The sequence below is a fragment of the Nilaparvata lugens genome, chromosome 9 (genome assembly GCF_014356525.2).
Source record: "Nilaparvata lugens isolate BPH chromosome 9, ASM1435652v1, whole genome shotgun sequence".
In the NCBI taxonomy this organism is placed as follows: domain Eukaryota; kingdom Metazoa; phylum Arthropoda; class Insecta; order Hemiptera; family Delphacidae; genus Nilaparvata; species Nilaparvata lugens.
The window spans coordinates 44394710-44415850 of NC_052512.1; the positions used below are offsets into that span (position 1 = coordinate 44394710).

Here is a 21141-nt window from a genome sequence, read left to right on the forward strand (position 1 = left end):
ATGATAGACAAGGATAGCAACACCAATGTCAATCGAATACTGCAATTTTATAACGTGCACCTCACTATAAATTCAGTAGGCCCTAAGCCTTCTACTGACATCAAAAGACCGCTCCATCCCGAATTCTGACAATCACCTCATTGTTCCTGGACTTATTTATGGGCGTTACCATGGCAACCTCCCCTCCATCCGTCTCCATTGCAACGCTCCAATCCCCTCCACTTTTCCCCCTCCCTTCTACACCTAGGCCACGCCCACTACCGACAGCAGCACTCTTCTCCCTCCCTTCTACACCTAGGCCACGCCCACTACCAATAGCAGCACTCAGCTCCCCTCCACTTTTCCCCCACCCTTCTACCAACTCATCCCCACCTCTTGCTCTCTTCGGCCTTGGCGGCCTATCATCATCATCTAGGGGCGGAACTACATAGTGGAGAGGCGGAGCTCGCTTGCGATTGGCTGATGACAGAAATGAAGATGATGATGATGATGATAGCATAGTGTAGTCATGATCACTGCTACCACCGATCAGCTGTTTGTTGGTACCAATCAGCTGTTTGATGCCACCAATCAGTTCATCACCGCTGCCAATCAGCTGGTTACCACCCATCAGCTGATTTTTGTTGCCGCTACCAATCAGCTGATTGTTGGTGTTGAACTTGATCAGCTCTTCAAGGTCAGACATGATAGCGCTTGCGTCAGCTGATGGCATTTCGTCTGACGGCTGCTTTGTGTAGAGTAGTGAACGGGAGCCACCTGAAAAGTAAATAATACAATATTGATTGATTGAGTACTTTATTTATGTAGATTACAATATACTGGCTTATACACTTATATACAATAGCTTACAATACAGCTAAATTATAGATGAATTTACATAATATAGACTAACAAAATAATTATAAAACTGTATGATGATTTGAAAAAAGCAATTTGGAATAACTATAGATAATATTGTTATGCATCTACATAAATTGGTGGAGCTTTGGACAGTTTGATGGCAGATGAACAATTTGAAATTTGAAATTGATAAATCGAGAAAGAACAAACAAAATCCACAGACGTGTATAGTAGAGAAGAAGTCTAATTAATGAAAAGAAGTGGAAAAAGACAGGAGAAGAAGTAGAAGAAGACAGAAGAAGTAGAAAAAAACAGGATAAGGAGTAGAAGACAGAGAAGAAGTAGGAGGAGACAAGAGAAGAAGTAGAAGACAGGGGAAGTAGAAGAAGACAGAATACTAAGTAGGAGACATGAGAAATAGACGAAGACAAGGAAAAGAAGTAGAAGAAGACAATTAAGGCTGTGCAAAGGCTAGAAATAAACTTTCTACTGGTGATATTTTTCAAAGTTTTTCGATGAAGCTATCGAGATATGAGCGCCTAAAGTTTAAAGTTTTGGGACAGAACATTTCAAATTCGGTAAGAGATAAATCCATGAAATTTAGAAATCCATGAAATCTTCATGGTATTGTTTGATTGAATAAAACAAAAATTATCTGAAAATATCAATTTTTGAGAATGTTATTCAATTTACTAAAAATTACCAAAAATAACTTTTAGTTGAGTTATTTTTGGTCATTTTTGGTAAATTGAACAACTTTCTTAAAAATTGACATTATTGAAAGATTTTTGTTTTATTTAATCAACAATACCATGAAGAATTAATCCTCTAAATCTCATGGATTCATTTCTTAATGATTTTGAAATGTTCTGTCCCGAATATATTTAAACTTTAGGCGCTCATATCTTAAGTAATGATCGAAAAAAAAAATGTTTTCCTGAGAAAACTTTTTCATTTTGATAGCTTCATCGAAAAACTTTGAAAAATATCACCAGTAGAAAGTTTATTTCTAGCCTTTGCACAGCCTTAATTGTCTTCTTCTACTTCTTTTCCTTGTCTTCGTCTATTTCTCATGTCTCCTACTTGTATCCTGTCTTCTTCTACTGTCTCCTCCTACTTCTTCTCTGTCTTCTTCTATTTATCCTGTCTTCTACTTCTTATCCTGTTTTTTCTACTTTTGTCTTCTTCTACTTCTTCTCCTGTCCTTTTCCACTTCTTTTCATTAATATACTTCTTCTCTACTATACACGTCTCTGGATTTTGTTTGTTCTTTCTCGATTTATCAATTTCAAATTTCAAATTGTTCATCTGCCATCAAACTGTCCAAAGCTCCGCCAATTTATGTAGATGCGTAACAATATTATCTATATCACCAGTGGAATAGTTATTTGTGCAACTAGTGCGCAAAGTGACAGTTTGCTGCACCGAAAGAAACGTTTACGCCCGAGCCGTAGGCGAGGGCGGAATGGTTTCTTGAGTGCAGCAGAGGAACTTTGCGCACGTATTTCACATTAAGTTTTTCCTACAGTTACCATTGAATATGAAAAGTGGGTAATTATGGGTAAAATTGCCTGAAATGCATCAAATGTTTTTCTGTAAATTTATTATTGATAAAAACCTTAATCCTAAAATCCTAAAGTCCTCGTTGTCCTTGGTTATAATATATAATGAATAATAATTAGCGCGTTGTGCTTGGTTGCTCACTATAGCAGCCACAGCAGTCACTGTTACCAACTTCATTTTGATTTTGCTGCACTGTTGCTCCATATAACCTACTAAGTATTTTGCGTTGCCATGTTGCAAATCTGGAGTGCAGAAAAATTTTTGCCGCACTAGAGCGGAAAAGTGATTCTTTGCGTTCTGTAATCAGTGCAGCAATGGCCACTTTTCAACGTAACTGTAGGAAAAGTTTATTTCTAGCCTTTGCACAGTCTTAAGACGTAGAAGACAGGATAAAAAGTAGAAGACGGAATAAAAAGTAGCAGATAGGAGAAGAAGTAGGAAGAGACAGGAGAAAAGTAGAAGAAGACAGAGAAGAAGTAGGAGGAGACAAGAGAAGAAGTAGAAGAAGACAGAAGAAGTAGAAAAAAACAGGATAAGGAGTAGAAGACAGGATAAATAGAAGAAGACAGAGAAGAAGTAGGAGGAAACAAGAGAAGAAGTAGAAGACAGGGGAAGTAGAAGAAGACAGAATACTAAGTAGGAGACATGAGAAATAGACGAAGACAAGGAAAAGAAGTAGAAGAAGACAATTAAGGCTGTGCAAAGGCTAGAAATTACCAAAAATAACTTTTAGTTGAGTTATTTTTGGTCATTTTTGGTAAATTGAACAACTTTCTTAAAAAAATTGACATTATTGAAAGATTTTTGTTTTATTTAATCAACAATACCATGAAGAATTAATCCTCTAAATCTCATGGATTCATTTCTTAATGACTTTGAAATGTTCTGTCCCGAATATATTTAAACTTTAGGCGCTCATATCTTAAGTAATGATCGAAAAAAAAAATGTTTTCCTGAGAAAACTTTTTCATTTTGATAGCTTCATCGAAAAACTTTGAAAAATATCACCAGTAGAAAGTTTATTTCTAGCCTTTGCACAGCCTTAATTGTCTTCTTCTACTTCTTTTCCTTGTCTTCGTCTATTTCTCATGTCTCCTACTTTGTATCCTGTCTTCTTCTACTGTCTCCTCCTACTTCTTCTCTGTCTTCTTCTATTTATCCTGTCTTCTACTTCTTATCCTGTTTTTTCTACTTTTGTCTTCTTCTACTTCTTCTCCTGTCCTTTTCCACTTCTTTTCATTAATATACTTCTTCTCTACTATACACGTCTCTGGATTTTGTTTGTTCTTTCTCGATTTATCAATTTCAAATTTCAAATTGTTCATCTGCCATCAAACTGTCCAAAGCTCCGCCAATTTATGTAGATGCATAACAATATTATCTATATCACCAATGGAATAATTATTTGTGCAACTAGTGCGCAAAGTGACAGTTTGCTGCACCGAAAGAAACGTTTACGCCCGAGCCGTAGGCGAGGGCGGAATGGTTTCTTGAGTGCAGCAGAGGAACTTTGCGCACGTATTTCACATTAAGTTTTTCCTACAGTTACCATTGAATATGAAAAGTGGGTAATTATGGGTAAAATTGCCTGAAATGCATCAAATGTTTTTCTGTAAATTTATTATTGATAAAAACCTTAATCCTAAAATCCTAAAGTCCTCGTTGTCCTTGGTTATAATATATAATGAATAATAATTAGCGCGTTGTGCTTGGTTGCTCACTATAGCAGCCACAGCAGTCACTGTTACCAACTTCATTTTGATTTTGCTGCACTGTTGCTCCATATAACCTACTAAGTATTTTGCGTTGCCATGTTGCAAATCTGGAGTGCAGAAAAATTTTTGCCGCACTAGAGCGGAAAAGTGATTCTTTGCGTTCTGTAATCAGTGCAGCAATGGCCACTTTTCAACGTAACTGTAGGAAAAGTTTATTTCTAGCCTTTGCACAGTCTTAAGACGTAGAAGACAGGATAAAAAGTAGAAGACGGAATAAAAAGTAGCAGATAGGAGAAGAAGTAGGAAGAGACAGGAGAAAAGTAGAAGAAGACAAGAGAAGAAGGACTAGAAGAAAAAGCATTGTAACAAAAACTCTATAATTCAACAGATGAATTATAAGATTAATAAATGAATAATGTTGAACTCACCATGCAAAGAGGATGCGTTGTCGTCCACATTAACGACATCTCGTGACAACATTGTATGCTGTTGTTGTCTGAGATTTGGCGCCATCACAAGGGCCAGTGACAACATCAGTACCTGACAAAACATGACAACAACATTAGCCAAAAAACGTATCAAAGATAACAATATACATTGGACAACATTTATATCAGAGACTCTTTTATCTATATATATATATAAAAGCGAAATGGCACTCACTCACTGACTGACTGACTCACTCACTCGCATAACTAAAAATCTACCGGACCAAAAACGTTCAAATTTGGTAGGTATGTTCAGTTGGCCCTTTAGAGGCGCACTAAGAAATCTTTTGGCAATATTTTAACTCTAAGGGTTGTTTTTAAGGGTTTAAAGTTCGTCTTTTAGCATGTATATTCTTCTTCTCCAATCTCTTAATTATAATTGAAATTTCCATATCATATGTTACTATAGAACTATAATCTAGATAGAGTACCTCTTCGAAACAGTTGTTAACTGGCAACTAAATTAATAATTTTGTCAGGTTGGCATTAAGTTGAGTTGACTTTGTTAGGTTGGCACCAAGTTGAAGATTTAAATGCATTTATCGCGGAAAAATTGATTGGGCACTGCTACTTCAATCCTGGGAATATTATGTTACTAGCAGTCAGGCTCGCTTCGCTCGCCATATCCGTTTAGCCAGACGTTTAGTCTGGATCCCCGACTGGATCGTCCAGCATATGATAAAAATGCTCAAATAATGAAAAATGCAGGCGAGCGAAGCGAGCCTGCTGATATCATCCTTGGACAATCCAGTCGGGGGTCCAGGGGGCGGAGCCCCCTGGCTAGACGGATATGGCGAGCGATGCGAGCCTGACGGCTAGTTATAGTATAGATATCAAATGAAAGTTATATATGAATAGAACTAGGGACTTGGGCTCCTGCAAATATTGTCCGACCGAACAACTAAATAGCAGGAAGGAAGTTGAAGAACGAATTTATTTCCAACTCGTGCTTCGCAAGGGTTTATATAAAAACTTGTCAAACTATAAACTTGACGTAATGAAATCTTGAAGGGTTTAAAATATGCCTGTAACCATCCTCGGTTAATTAAGAATCTGTTTGCAAAATTCCAAGTGAATCGGTTGAGTAGTTGAGACGTTACTATGCGTCGAACATAATTTTGCTATCCCCCACATCTATAAGCCAGTTCTTTCCATTATTATAGTATAGATGACAACATCAGTACCTGACAAAACATCACCACAACATTAAGCCAAACAACGTATCGAAGATAACAATATACATTAACAAGATACAGGTTGCATAATATCATCGTAATATTATGACACTAGCCGTCAGGCTCGCTTCGCTCGCCATATCCGTCTAGCCAGGGGGCTCCACCCCCTGGACCCCCGACTGGATCGTCCAAGAATGAGATTAGCAGGCTCGCTTCGCTCGCCTGAATTTTTATCATGTTAGGACAATCCAGTCGGGGGTCCAGACTAAACGTCTGGCTAAACGGATGTGGCGAGCGAAGCGAGCCTGACGGCTAGTAATATAATATTCCCAGGATTGAAGTAGCAGTGCCCAATCAATTTTTCCGCGATAAATGCATTTAAATCTTCAACTTGGTGCCAACCTAACAAAGTCAACTCAACTTAATGCCAACCTGACAAAATTATTAATTTAGTTGCCAGTTAACAACTGTTTCGAAGAGGTACTCTATCTAGATTATAGTTCTATAGTAATTTAGTTGCCAGTTAACAACTGTTTCGAAGAGGTACTCTATCTAGATTATAGTTCTATAGTAACATATGATATGAAATTTCAATTATAATTAAGAGATTGGAAGAAAAAGAATATACATGCTAAAATACGAACTTTAAACCCTTAAAAACAACCCTTAGAGTTAAAATATTGCCAAAAGATTTCTTAGTGCGCCTCTAAAGGGCCAACTGAACATACCTACCAATTTGAACGTTTTTGGTCCGGTAGATTTTTAGTTATGCGAGTGAGTGAGTGAGTGAGTGCCATTTCGCTTTTATATATATAGATCACAAATATGCATTCATTAATAAAATAATATCTACCTTATTTCATCTATACTATAATAAAGGAACTGGCTTATACACGTAGGGGACAGGAAATTCACGAATGACGACGCATCATCACGTCTCAACTACTCAACCGATTGACATGGAATTTTGCATATAGATTCTTAATTAACCGAGGATGGTTATTTTCAATTCGTCAACTTTATAGTTTGTCAAGTTTTAAAATGGACCCTTGCAGAGCACGGGTTTCCTGATAGTAATGAAAAATACAAGCTTTTAATGAGTTTTTTACTTTTCCTACAGTTACGTTGAAAAGTGGACATTGCTGCACTGATTACAGAACGCAAAGAATCACTTTTCCGCTCTAGTGCGGGAAAATTTTTTTCTGCACTCCAGATTTGCAACATGGCAACGCAAAATACTTAGTAGGTTATATGGAGCAACAGTGCAGCAAAATCAAAATGAAGTTGGTAACAGTGACTGCTGTGGCTGCTATAGTGAGCAGAGGTGCAACCAAGCACAACGCGCTAATTATTATTCATTATATATTATAACCAAGGACAACGAGGACTTTAGGATTTAGGATTAAGGTTTTTATCAATAATAAAATTACACAGAAAAACATTTGATGCATTTCAGGCAATTTTACCCATAATTACCCACTTTTCATATTCAATGGTAACTGTAGGAAAAACTTAATGTGAAATACGTGCGCAAAGTTCCTCTGCTGCACTCAAGAAACCATTCCGCCCTCGCCTACGGCTCGGGCGTAAACGTTTCTTTCGGTGCAGCAAACTGACACTTTGCGCACTAGTTGCACAAATAACTATTTCCAGAGGGACACCGGGATCATTTTGGTAGAAGCCTACATTTGTTGAAATCAAAAGCGTAAATGTGAAGATGATTCAACCATAACAAGAGCTAGAGGATTCGCGAAAAGGTGAAATAAGTTTTATGAATATATTTCATTGTGATTGTATATGTAACCTCATCTAAATTTGGGAGAGGAATAGCACAAGGTTGCCTTATTTTTCTTCTCCCTATCATTTTGATGATGTACTTATTGCATGAATCAATAAAAAAATGTTTGATTGACAAAAATAAATTTGAACTTGAAAACTGCATCATATTGTGTTGATACTGCATCATTTTGTGTTGATACTGCATCATTTTGTGTTGATACTATATCATATTGTGGTGATACCATGGAGAAAAGATAGCATAAGAAGATAAGCCATGGTTTGTGGAATTCATTCAAAGTTTGGAAGTTATGTATCAAATAATGGTGTTGTGTATCAAGTTGAGATGATACTGTATCATTTATGGTGATACTATAGAGAAAAGATAGCTCAAGCCATGGTAAAGGACCGTTATGTTGCAACCTAACCTAACTTAACCCTTCGTTGACTGAACTATAGTGAGGTCCACGTTATAATGGCAGTGTGCGATTGACAATACTGTTGCTGTCCATTTCTATCATACAACAAAACATATAGCTCTATCTCTCTCTCGCTTTGCAATGTTGTCAGTTTGCCAGAATATTTTATTTTTACTTTTGACAGTGACTGTACAAAAGTAGACAAACAATTCTCAGCCGCCATTTTTTCTTCATTCTATCAAAATACTTGAGTACACAAGTCGTATAATTGATTTAAAATGTATTTTTGAAACAATAAAATAATTTTTAGATATTACCGTATGAGAAACACAAATTAAAATACCTGAAATGACATTTTAAATGTTGATAACCAACCATCCTAGACTCCATCCATGCTTAAGTTAGGCTAAACGTGTAGGTTAGACGTACTCTTACTGGTATAAATAATATTGAAGGGTTATTTCAGAATTACTTACATTAAAATTACTTTTTTTTGGATAGGATTTCTATTTTTCTATCATCTTTAAAGAAATTGGAGTAGAATACCTACCAAATAACTTAATTTCTGTTTTGAGATTTAGATTGGTATATCACAGCTTTTTAAATTAACCGCCATTTCAGGTTTGTATAAAAATAATAATCTGATCTCAGGTATGAAAGCAAATTTTTGAATCAAATTATGAAAAAAATATATTTTTTCTACAACTGCGCGTAAAGAAAGAATTTACATACTCAATTCTCCTCGAAAACAGCTTATTTCTGAGGAGAATCTACTTTACCATCATCTAACCATCTGCTCATGCGCAGTAGATTTTCTTTACGCTCGCTAATCATTCGCGCATGTGCAGAAGAGTTTCTTTACGCTCGCTAATCAGCTGATGATAAGCAGCTCGCCAAAAGACAAACCACTCTCGGTCAGATCTTAACCTAAAAAGTCGGTAATTGTACCGATTCTACAGCCATGATGGATATCAGTGTAGACGAATTATTATAAACTCCGCCAGATATAAGTGATTTAAAAGGTTTGTTCAGTTTGTATGAAATTCGCGCGAAATGCTTCTTTATCGCTCTTGCAAAATTATCTGTTTTGCGCGAGCGATAAAGTCGCCGCGCATTACGCTCTTAATACATAAATAGCTATTCTTGATTAATTTGACATTTAATTGATTATTGAGGAAATGATAATTATTATTAGATATTACCGTATGAGAAACACAAATTAAAATACCTGAAATGACATTTTAAATGTTGATAACCAACCATCCTAGACTCCATCCATGCTTAAGTTAGGCTAAACGTGTAGGTTAGACGTACTCTTACTGGTATAAATAATATTGAAGGGTTATTTCAGAATTACTTACATTAAAATTACTTTTTTTTGGATAGGATTTCTATTTTTCTATCATCTTTAAAGGAAATTGGAGTAGACCTACCTACCAAATAACTTAATTTCTGTTTTGAGATTTAGATTGGTATATCACAGCTTTTTAAATTAACCGCCATTTCAGGTTTGTATAAAAATAATAATCTGATCTCAGGTATGAAAGCAAATTTTTGAATCAAATTATGAAAAAAATATATTTTTTCTACAACTGCGCGTAAAGAAAGAATTTACATACTCAATTCTCCTCGAAAACAGCTTATTTCTGAGGAGAATCTACTTTACCATCACCTAACCATCTGCTCATGCGCAGTAGATTTTCTTTACGCTCGCTAATCATTCGCGCATGTGCAGAAGAGTTTCTTTACGCTCGCTAATCAGCTGATGATAAGCAGCTCGCCAAAAGACAAACCACTCTCGGTCAGATCTTAACCTAAAAAGTCGGTAATTGTAACGATTCTACAGCCATGATGGATATCAGTGTAGACGAATTATTATAAACTCCGCCAGATATAAGTGATTTAAAAGGTTTGTTCAGTTTGTATGAAATTCGCGCGAAATGCTTCTTTATCGCTCTTGCAAAATTATCTGTTTTGCGCGAGCGATAAAGTCGCCGCGCATTACGCTCTTAATACATAAATAGCTATTCTTGATTAATTTGACATTTAATTGATTATTGAGGAAATGATAATTATTATTAGATCAAATTTAATGGGATGAATTGAGTAACAGCTGTGTACAGTCAGTGGCAAAATGGAGAGACTTGGCAACGTTATTCTCCTACCTATCTTTCTTCACTGCCATTATAACGTGGACCTCACTATGACTGAGGCATAGTTCGAATTGATAGATAGCGAGTAATAGTAACTATTACTATCGATAAGATAAGGTGCCAGCCAGCCAGCCTGCTATCATTTGTTTCATGCGGCTTTAATATAATAAAGATTTTTCTTCCTTATCTCTTATCTTTGGTAGAGAGTTAGTGGGGAGGATATTTTTAATATTCTTTCCGAAGAATGGACATTGATATGTCCAAGCTCCGCCAATTTATGTAGATGCATAAAAATATGATTATTATCTATAGTTATTATATTACAAATTGCTTTTTCAAATCATATACAGTTCAATAATTATTTTCTTAGTCTATATATGTAAATTCATCTATAATTTTGCTGTATTGTAAGCTATTGTATATAAGTGTATAAGCCAGTATATATTGTAATCTACAAATAAAGTACTCAATCAATCAATCAATCAATCTTTGGTAGAGAGTTAGTGGGGAGGATATTTTTAATATTCTTCCCAAAGAATGGACATTGATACGTCCAAAGCTCCGCCAATTTGGTAGATGCATAACATATGATTATATCTATAGTTATTATATTACAAACTGCTTTTTCATATCATATACAGTTCAATAATTATTTTCTTAGTCTATATTATGTAAATTTATCTATAATTTTGCTGTATTGTAAGCTATTGTATATAAGTGTATAAGCCAGTATATATTGTAATCTACATAAATAAAGTACTCAAACAATCAATCTTTCTTCACTGCCATTATAACGTGGACCTCGCTATAGAAAAGGAAATAGATAGAGTACACACCATAAGACAAGTGGCAGGTTGTGCATGTGTATTGGCTGCTCCCGTAGCTGTGTTAGCAGGTGCATTGGCATTGCTGGTTGTCGCCGTGCTTGCATTGCATTTGGCCAGCAAAGCGGCCTGTAATCGCTTCAACTGGGTGGAAAGAGTTTGGTTCTGCGACTGGAGACTTTTCAAGCGTTTCATCAGTGTCTCGTTCTCTTCGGTGCATTGTTTCACTCTGAAAATGGAATAAATAAATTAATTAATAATATCGGGGCACCGAGCATAGCTCGTTATTTATTTATAAACTATTGATAAACAGAACACAATTCTCTAAAATGATTGGGGAAGGACTAACAGCATAGAGAAACAATAGCATAAGGAAAAACTATTGACTAATGAATGCTTACAATGTAAGTCAATAGTTTTTTCATTTACATATTTGTTTTATTATCTTTCACACTTGTTTTCTTGGTTCTTATTTTAAGTTGTAAGCATTCATTAGTCAATAGTTTTTCCATTTAAATATTTGTTTTATTATCTCTCACACTTGTTTTCTTGGTTCTTATTTTGTACTAAAAGTAAATTTTATTATCATGGCGATTCTGTTGCTTAAGCCGCCATTTTGTCACACCGTTCAGGGGGAGGAGACTGTCTAGCTAGCCAATGGCAGGCGTTCATGCCCTCGACCAATTGCAGTACGCGCCTACTAGTATAATTCTGCTGCTCTTGTATTTAGTTTTAGTTTATCAGAGATTGGCAATGGTGAATAACCGAAACCGGTCTTTCTAATTATCAATAAATCAGTGGTTTTTTGACAATTTCTTATTCTTTTTCATTCAATTTTACATAAAATTACTCACAGAAGTATCAAGTTTATGATGATGTATTATAAGTGTTCTATGTGCCCTCCTTTTGAGGCTCGGACGACATCAAGACGGTAGCCAAATTCATCCCAGACTGCTCGCAAGATGTCTTCTTCGACTGTAGCTACTGCATCAGTTACCCTGGTTTTTAGCTCCTCAATATCAAGTGCTAAGGGAGAAACAACGTTAAAGATCGTGTTTATGTTCCTCCCTTAGCACTTGATAACTGATGCAGTAACTACAATCCGAGAAGACAGACATCTTGCGAACATCTTCTGTGAGAAATTTGATGTAAAATTGGTTTGAGTTCACTATTTTTGACGTGACAACGTCTTATAAATTGGTTTGCCGGGTGACACTTCAAGAAACTGCGTTACGTTCCCACGTTATGCGCTCACAATGAGAGCGAGTGAGAGCGTTCGTTTCGGTTCACGGTCGTCTGGTAAGAGCACGAATAGGAGCAGTGGCGAGCAACGCAGCAGCAACCCGAAGGCATTCACCTGGAGAGAGAGTGAAACGGAGCAATCTCCTGTGACTGCGCCACTACTTGATGAATAGGTTATGTGAATAAGTATAAGTGTAAGTATAATAGGTATAAGTGAATAGGTTATGTTGTAGTAATCACAATGTTGTGGTAGTTTTCAATCACAAAAGTAGTATAAATCGTTTCTCAGCCAATAATAATTTGTTTAACTTGAAAAAATGAGCGCGACTTGCTATGTAAAAAATTGAATCGACACAGTTAGCCCGCCTAAGAGCGAGAGAGACAGAGTGATTTTGTTGAGGATGTATGAAGGTAAAAATAAAATTTTGTTAATATGAAATTCAGTGCGAGATTCTTTGTATAAATTAATGTTTTAAATATAATTCTTTGTATAAATAAATGTTTTAAATTGTTACTATTATTTCATCCTTCTTCCTACTATAGGAATGAATATTCACATTAAAATTATTTTACCACTCAAAGTCGTTGTCACGTAAAACTTTCGCCCGTATACCAACTTTACAGGCAACTATGCAATTTTTTAATATAAATATAACTGTTTAAAATTGATTCATTCTTTTTGAAACACCCGGTATAACAAACTGTAAACTTGACGAACTAGTACCTAATAGGTCTATAAACATCCTCGGTTAATTAAGAATCTATAAATAAATAAATATCTTTATTGTCACAGAATGTTTATACATTATAGACAACGTCATGTTTGGTAACTCTAGTAAATACAGGCAAAAATGAGCCTGCAACAACAAGCACACAAAGCAATATTACAAGTCAATACATCCATTACCACTCTAAATTAGGTATCAATATATTTCCCATCACTTATCAACTACTTATATATCAATTATCATATTGATTATATATACATTTTCCATTGAATATGAAAAGTGGGTAATTATGGGTAAAATTGCCTGAAATGCATCAAATGTTTTTCTGTGTAATTTTATTATTGATAAAAACCTTAATCCTAAAATCCTAAAGTCCTCGTTGACGTTGGTTATAATATATAATGAATAATAATTAGCGCGTTGTGCTTGGTTGCACCTCTGCTCACTATAGCAGCCACAGCAGTCACTGTTACCAACTTCATTTTGATTTTGCTGCACTGTTGCTCCATATAACCTACTAAGTATTTTGCGGTTTCATGTTGCAAATCTGGAGTGCAGAAAAATTTTTCCCGCACTAGAGCGGAAAAGTGATTCTTTGCGTTCTGTAATCAGTGCAGCAATGGCCACTTTTCAACGTAACTGTAGGAAAACATAATTAATAATATCGGGGCACCGAGCATAGCTCGTTATTTATTTATAAACTATTGATAAACAGAACACAATTCTCTAAAATGATTGGGGAAGCACTAACAGCATAGAGAAACAATAAGTAGATATCCCATGGTATAGGGCGTTTATGTCGCAACTTTTACTGTTATCTCAAGCCGATAGCCCACGTAGTTATTTCCTGTGAAGCTTTATGACGCTGGTAGTCTCTCATATTGTGCCGTTCATACACTCTTACCCGGTCAAATCAGTAAAAATCAACAATAATCGACAGTAATCGTCTTGGGATAACAGTAAAAGTTGCGACATAAACGCCCTATACCAGTGGTCGCCATCTCGAGCTACCGGTAGCTCGTGGGGTAGTTTTAGGTAACTCACAGAAATGCTTGGGTTGTCAACCATTAATTGAGAAACATGGTTACAAATTTTGCATTTCTCACAGATATAACTGAGAAGTTGAAAGATTTAAATTTGGAGCTTCGAGGGAAAGATAAGGACATCGGTGGAATGATTTGAACTGTAAAATAATTTTCCAAGGAGCTTGAGATGTGGGAAAAGAATGTCGTCCAGTTTGAATATAAACACTTTTCCAGTCTGAAGAAAATCAATGACGAGAAAAATCCTCCACAGCACCTCAGCAATAACCAAGAATACATTACAATTCAGACTTGAGACAACAGTTTGATCAACGATTTCAAGATTTTAAAAGCATATCGAATATGGTACAATTCGTCAACTCTCCTTTTGTGGAGATTGATGCAGAAGATTTTGCAGCTTGTGTTGTAAAACATTTTGGTGGAGATCATGCTTCAGTTGAAATGGAATTTGTGGATTTTTAAAATGATCTTGTCTCTCAGATCACTTTCTACAACTGGAATATTTGGCCTCAAGTCCCCAAAGAGAAATATCCAATTATTTTTCAAGTTGCATTGAGGTTGAAAGCCATGCTCAGCTCTACCTACTTGTGTGAATCATCTTTCTCAAGTATTAAATTCTAGCCAGGGGGCTCCGCCCCCTGGACCCCCGACTGGATCGTCCAAGAATGAGATCTGCATTTTTCATTTGAGCATTTTTATCATATGTTAGGACAATCCAGTCGGGGGTCCAGACTAAACGTCTGGCTAAACGGATATGGCGAGCGAAGCGAGCCTGACGGCTTGTAATATAATATTTCCAGGATTGAAGTAGCAGTGCCCAATCAATTTTTCCGCGATAAATGCATTTAAATCTTCAACTTGATGCCAACCTAACAAAGTCAACTCAAGTTAATGCCAACCTGACAAAATTATCAATTTAGTTGCCAGTTAACAACTGTTTCGAAGAGGTACTCTATCTAGATTATAGTTCTATAGTAACATATGATATGGAAATTTCAATTATAATTTAGAGATTGGGAGAATAAGAATATACATGCTAAAAGACGAACTTTAAACCCTTAAAAACAACCATTAGAGTTAAAATATTGCCAAAAGATTTCTTAGTGCGCCTCTAAAGGGCCAACTGAACATACCTACCAAATTTGAACGTTTTTGGTCCGGTAGATTTTTAGTTATGCGAGTGAGTGAATGAGTGAGTGAGTGAGTTAGTCAGTCAGTTAGTGAGGGCCATTTCGCTTTTATATATATAGATTAATGCAGAGAATCGGCATTGCTGTTCTTCTATCTTTATCCACTGCCATTATAATGTGGACCTCATTATAGCACACAACATGTTTCCGGAAATTTAGGACATTTATAATATTCATATTTTGAGAGGTATAACAATTATGATTGATTGATTGTCTTTATTAGGGCGGAGTTGGGACTGCTGGTCCTCTCTGCCTCACAACCCTAATATATGAGTAGAGGAACAAGAATGTAGCCAAATTTGGGGCCACACTATATTATGGTCAGGTCCACGTTATAATGGCAGTGAAGAAAGATAGGAGAAAAACGTTGCCAATTCTCTCTATTTTGCCACTGACTGTACACAGCTGTTACTCAATTCATCCCATTAAATTTAATCCAATAATAATTATCATTTCCTTGATAAAATAATCAATTTAATGTCAAATTAATCAAGAAAATATATTTTTTCATAATTTGATTCAAAAATTTGCTTCCATAACTGAGAGCAGATTTTTATTTTTATACAAACCTGAAATGGCGGCTAATTTAAAAAGCTGTGATACACGGATCTGAATTTTAAAACAACAGAAATTGAGTTTTTTGGTAGGAATTCTATTCAAATTTCTTAAAAAAAAATTGAAAAATAGAAATCCTTTTTAAAAATAAGTAATTTCAATGGATTAATTTTGAAATAACTTTTCAATGTTTTATTATAGGTCTAACCTATACGGGTAGGCTAACTGAAGCATGGATGAAGTCTTGAAGTCATGGATGAAGGTATTCTACTCCAATTTCTTTTAAAGATGATAGAAAAATAGAAATCCTATCCAAAAAAAGTAATTATAATGTAAATAATTCTGAAATAACCTTTCAATATTATTTATACCAGTAAGAGTACGTCTAACCTACACGTTTAGCCCAACTTAAGCATGGATGAAGTCTAGGATGGTTGGTTATCAACTTTTAAAATGTCATTTCAGGTATTTTAATTTGTGTTTCTCATACGGTAATGTTGAAAAATTATTTCATCGTTTCAAAAATACATTTTAAATCAATTATATGACTTGTGTACTCAAGTATTTTGATACAATGAAGAAAAAAAAAATGGCGGCTGAGAATTTTTTGTTCAGTTTTGTACAGTCACTGTCAAAAGTAAATATAAAATATTCTGGCAAATAGACAACATTGCAAAGCGCGAGAGAGATAGTGCTATCTGTTTTGTTGTATGATAGAAAAGGACAGCAACAGTATTGTCAATCGTACAGTGCCATTATAATGTGATACCCTTACCTGTCTTCGAGGCCGTCGACATACTCCTTCTTGCGTTTTCTCGAATCCTGGGCGGATATTTTATTTCTGATTTTGCGCCGGATTCGCTTCAATTCCCGCTCCTCCTGTTTGGTCAGTGGATAGTGCGAAGGCAGAGAAATTCCCTCTTTTATCATCAGGCGTTTCTCTTCAGCTGACAACACAAAACACAACAAAATTGTAAAATATTGCAGCAAAACAGTATCATTTCAAAAGTACAATATTTTCGAAGTTGCATTTGTTCAAATATTAATTAACTAGCCGTCAGGCTCGCTTCGCTCGCCATGTCCGTCTAGCCAGGGGGCTCCGCCCCCTGGACCCCCGACTGGATCGTCCAAGAATGAGATCTGCATTTTTCATTTTAGCATTTTTATCATATGTTAGAACAATCCAGTCGGGGGTCCAGACTAAACGTCTGGCTAAACGGATATGGCGAGCGAAGCGAGTCTGACGGCTAGTAATATAATATTCCCAGGATTGAAGTAGCAGTGCCCAATCAATTTTTCCGCGATAAATGCATTTAAATCTTCAACTTGGTGCCAACCTAACAGAGTCAACTCAACTTAATGCCGACCTGACAAAATCATTAATTTAGTTGCCAGTTAACAACTGTTTCGAAGAGGTACTCTATCTAGATTATAGTTCTATAGTAACATATGATATGGAAATTTCAATTATAATTAAGAGATTGGGAGAAGAAGAATATACATGCTAAAAGACGAACTTTAAACCCTTAAAAACAACCCTTAGAGTTAAAATATTGCCAAAGATTTCTTGGTGCGCCTCTAAAGGGCCAACTGAACATACCTACCAAATTTGAACGTTTTTGGTCCGGTAGATTTTTAGTTATGCGAGTGAGTGAGTGAGTCAGTCAGTGAGTGAGTGCCATTTCGCTTATATATATATATAGATGAATGAATATCGGGGTACCGAGCTTCGCTCGTTATTTATTTATAAACTAGTAGTTCTGCGAACAGTAGACCTCGCTCATGAATAGTCTACAAGTTTCAAACTAATGAGAAGGGCCATTGAGAAAGTACAGTATATTGTGAAGATTTATCCATGTCATCTATTATTTTCTCCATTGAAAGTGCTAAAGACATTGTTTCCAGGGACACCAGACTTATCAAGGAGGTACCTTCATATCGTCCCCATATTTACAATATTACAAATTTGCCAACAATTAAATAAGAAATCGGTCAACTGACAGAAAAATGGAATATGCAGTAGGCAATTTAGACGATGAATCGTCTCACAGACGATAGTGAGACGGAAATGATTCTAAATAACATGGGTTTGTTGGTGACAATGACAGGAGGTTGCTAATATTGTTTTTCATAAAAAGTGGATTTAATGTTATGGCGGCTTGTTATGCCTATGCAGAATGTTTATGCTCACAAGTCGGTTTCCGATCTCATACTAAAACGAAAACAAGAGCTAACTAACTAAGCTGTGATGTCTCCGGCCGGTTCGGTAGGTCTAGAAACTATTCATCTATCAAACAGGGAAATATCGTGTTTAAAAGGGAAGAAATGGTGCAATCAAGAGAGAATCTTTCTTCAATTAATAAATACAGTATGATTTGGAGCGGCTCAGACGTTTCAAGGTTCACCGCTGACAACTCTTGTCCTCTATCGATAGCATTCCAACGATACCATTCATTCAATACAGCACATTTTAGAGCGGCACAATTTTATATTAAAACCGGAGGTCTTATCAAAAATCGTTACACATACGTTTCTGCGCCTTGTTTCAAAGAACTTGCATACCAAATTTCATCCAAATCGGACAATAACTGCGACTGTAACTGCGGTACAAACAAACAAACAAACAAACAAACAGACAAAAGCCAATCGAGTCGAAACTAAGACCTCAGCTTCGCTTTGGTCAATTAATGAATGAATGATATCGGGGCACCGAGATTCGCTCGTTATTTATTTATTGATAAACAGAAACACAACTCTTGAAAATGATTGGGGAAGGACTAACAGGCACAGCCCAAAACTGTTTCTTCCCCGAATTTTGATTTATACACTATAAATAGTCCAAAAAGTAGTTACGTTCCATACACTTGGATTCAGGTTCAATTTTCAGTCCAAACATTTCAAAACAAGAAGCTCTAATTCCGATTAATTACAAACCAAATTGAATAACAAAATAACACTCACTAATCACTTAAAATTGTCAAAAATGATCAACTTTAAAAATTATGATATACTCTAGTTTAGAATGATTATCATGTCATGTCAACAAATCAGATTATTTTGATCAAGTCGATTAAAATTTCTAGATAATATTTCTCGCTGATTGATTACACAGCTGGAAATAATTCTGTTTCTCTCCCACATACACATCTTCTGTTTTGACAGACGACGAAATTATCATCTGTTTTTCCAAGGATGAATAATAATTAACCTTTTCATGTCCTTCAGCGAGTTTTCCCAGGGATGAGACCTAGTGCAATCGAATTTTTATATCATAAACCTACTATGTTCCAGATTTCGTAAAAATCGTTAGAGCCGTTGAACATAAATAACCAGATAACTAGATATAAAAATATAAACAGATAGTGTATACAGAAATTGCTCGCTTAATATAATAGGATTATCATTGAACGAAAATCCAAATTAAATGCTGTGATTCACCCCGAAGACTTCTGCTACTGCAAATATTGACAACAGGGTGAGCAGCTAGACAGTTAAATTCCGCCTAACACTAGATCGCTAAACTATAGTGTGGTCCACGTTGGCAGTGGAGAAAGATAAGAGAACAGCGATGCCAATTCTCTTCCTTCTCATCGCTCTCTCTCACTCTCTTATTTTCTTTCTTTCTCTCCATCTCCACCCTCTCTCACTCTGACTGTCTGTCTCTCTCTCTTTGGTAGAGAGTTAGTGGGGAGGATATATTGAATATTCTTTCCGAAGAATGGACATTGATATGTCCAAAGCTCCGCCAATTTATGTTGATGCATAACAATATGATTATTATCTATAGTTATTATATTACAAATTGCTTTTTCATATCATATACAGTTCAATAGTTATTTTCTTAGTCTATATTATGTAAATTCATCTATAATTTTGCTGTATTGTAAGCTATTGTATATAAGTGTATAAGCCAGTATATATTGTAATCTACATAAATAAAGTACTCAATCAATCAATCTCTCTCTTTTCTTCTCTTTCTTCTTCTTCTTTTTCTTTCTTCTGTCTTCTCCTCCTCCTGTCTTATTCTTTTTCTTTCTTCTGTCTTCTTCTTTCTTCTCCTTCTTTCCCTTCTCCTCCTATCTTCTCCTCGTTTCTTGTTCTTCTTCTCTTGTCTTTTTCGTCTCGTTCTTCTTCTTCTTCTTCATCATCATCTTCTTCTTCTCCTTCTCCTTTTTCTCCTCCTCCTTCTTCTTCTTCTTCTTCTCCTTCTTCTTCTTCTTCTTCTTCTTCTGTCTTCTTCTCCATCTTCTTCTCCTCCTCCTTCTTCTTCTTTTTCTTAGTTCTTGTTTTATTCTAGTAGTTCTGTGAACAGTAGACCTCACGCAGTATTCTCATCCACAAGTACCTGATTGAAACTATAGACCTTATGGAAATACAGCAATAGACTGGCTTCTCCACACATCTGTGTAATCACTTGTCAGCTGATTTATGATGAATAATTCTATAGTCTGATTTTTACTCTAATATTGGCGTATGAAGGAGGCTCCTTTTTCCTTTTATACTAGTAGTTCTGTGAACAGTAGACCTCACGCAGTATTCTCATCCACAAGTACCTGATTGAAACTATAGACCTTATGGAAATACAGCAATAGACTGGCTCTCCACACATCTGTGTAATCACTTGTCAGCTGATTTATGATGAATAATTCTATAGTCTGATTTTTACTCTAATATTGGCGTATGAAGGAGGCTCCTTTTTCCTTTTATACTAGTAGTTCTGTGAACAGTAGACCTCAGTATTCTCATCCACAAGTACCTGATTGAAACTATAGACCTTATGGAAATACAGCAATAGACTGGCTTCTCCACACATCTGTGTAATCACTTGTCAGCTGATTTATGATGAATAATTATTCTATAGTCTGATTTTTACTCTGATATTGGCGTATGAAGGAGGCTCCTTTTTCCTTTTATATTATCCTTGAAATGCAAAATTTCCAAAAACCTTGTATATACGTCGACGCGCAATTAAAAAAGGAACATACCTGTCAAATTTCATGAAAATCTATTACCGCGTTTCGCCGTAAATGCGCAACATATAAACATTTAAACATTGAGGGCCGTTTGCACAGTGTAAGTTTAAGCTAAAGCTGAAACCAAATCTGGATTTTTTTTGGTTTAAACTAAAATTCCGTTTGCACAGTATCAGTTTAAACTCTGGGAAAGTTTAAACCTCCAAAGTAGGAGGTTTAAACCAAATAATTTGGATTAACTCGAAGTATTTTGATTGAGTAAACCACTTGATAGGAATTAAGACAATTTTTAACAGCGGTCTTCGATTAGAGAACATGTTTTTAATAACACATAACTGAGATATATTGCTTTCGAGAGATTCCTAATAAACATAAGATTAGAATTAAGACAATTTTTAACAGCGGTCTTCGATTAGAGAACATGTTTTTAATAACACATAACTGAGATATATTGCTT

The 21141-nt window shown here is 35.7% G+C and overlaps 1 protein-coding gene across 2 annotated transcripts in view; it reads right to left on the reverse strand.

Annotated features, from left to right (window-relative positions):
- Positions 1-21141, reverse strand: part of LOC111060959 (probable basic-leucine zipper transcription factor J) — a 58294-nt gene continuing 37153 nt past the window's right edge. Inside the window, exons 6-9 of one of the 2 annotated variants that reach the window (XM_039435954.1) lie at positions 16487-16658; positions 10966-11182; positions 4547-4658; positions 1-756 (exon numbers count right to left, since the gene is read on the reverse strand). Coding sequence is in view for 1 of the 2 variants with exons in the window: in XM_039435953.1 (XP_039291887.1) it covers positions 101-756; positions 4547-4658; positions 10966-11182; positions 16487-16641 (1140 nt within the window). In the remaining variant the exon portion in view is untranslated. The remainder of the gene's footprint in view (positions 757-4546; positions 4659-10965; positions 11183-16486; positions 16659-21141) is intronic. The other variant, XM_039435953.1, reaches the window with a different exon arrangement.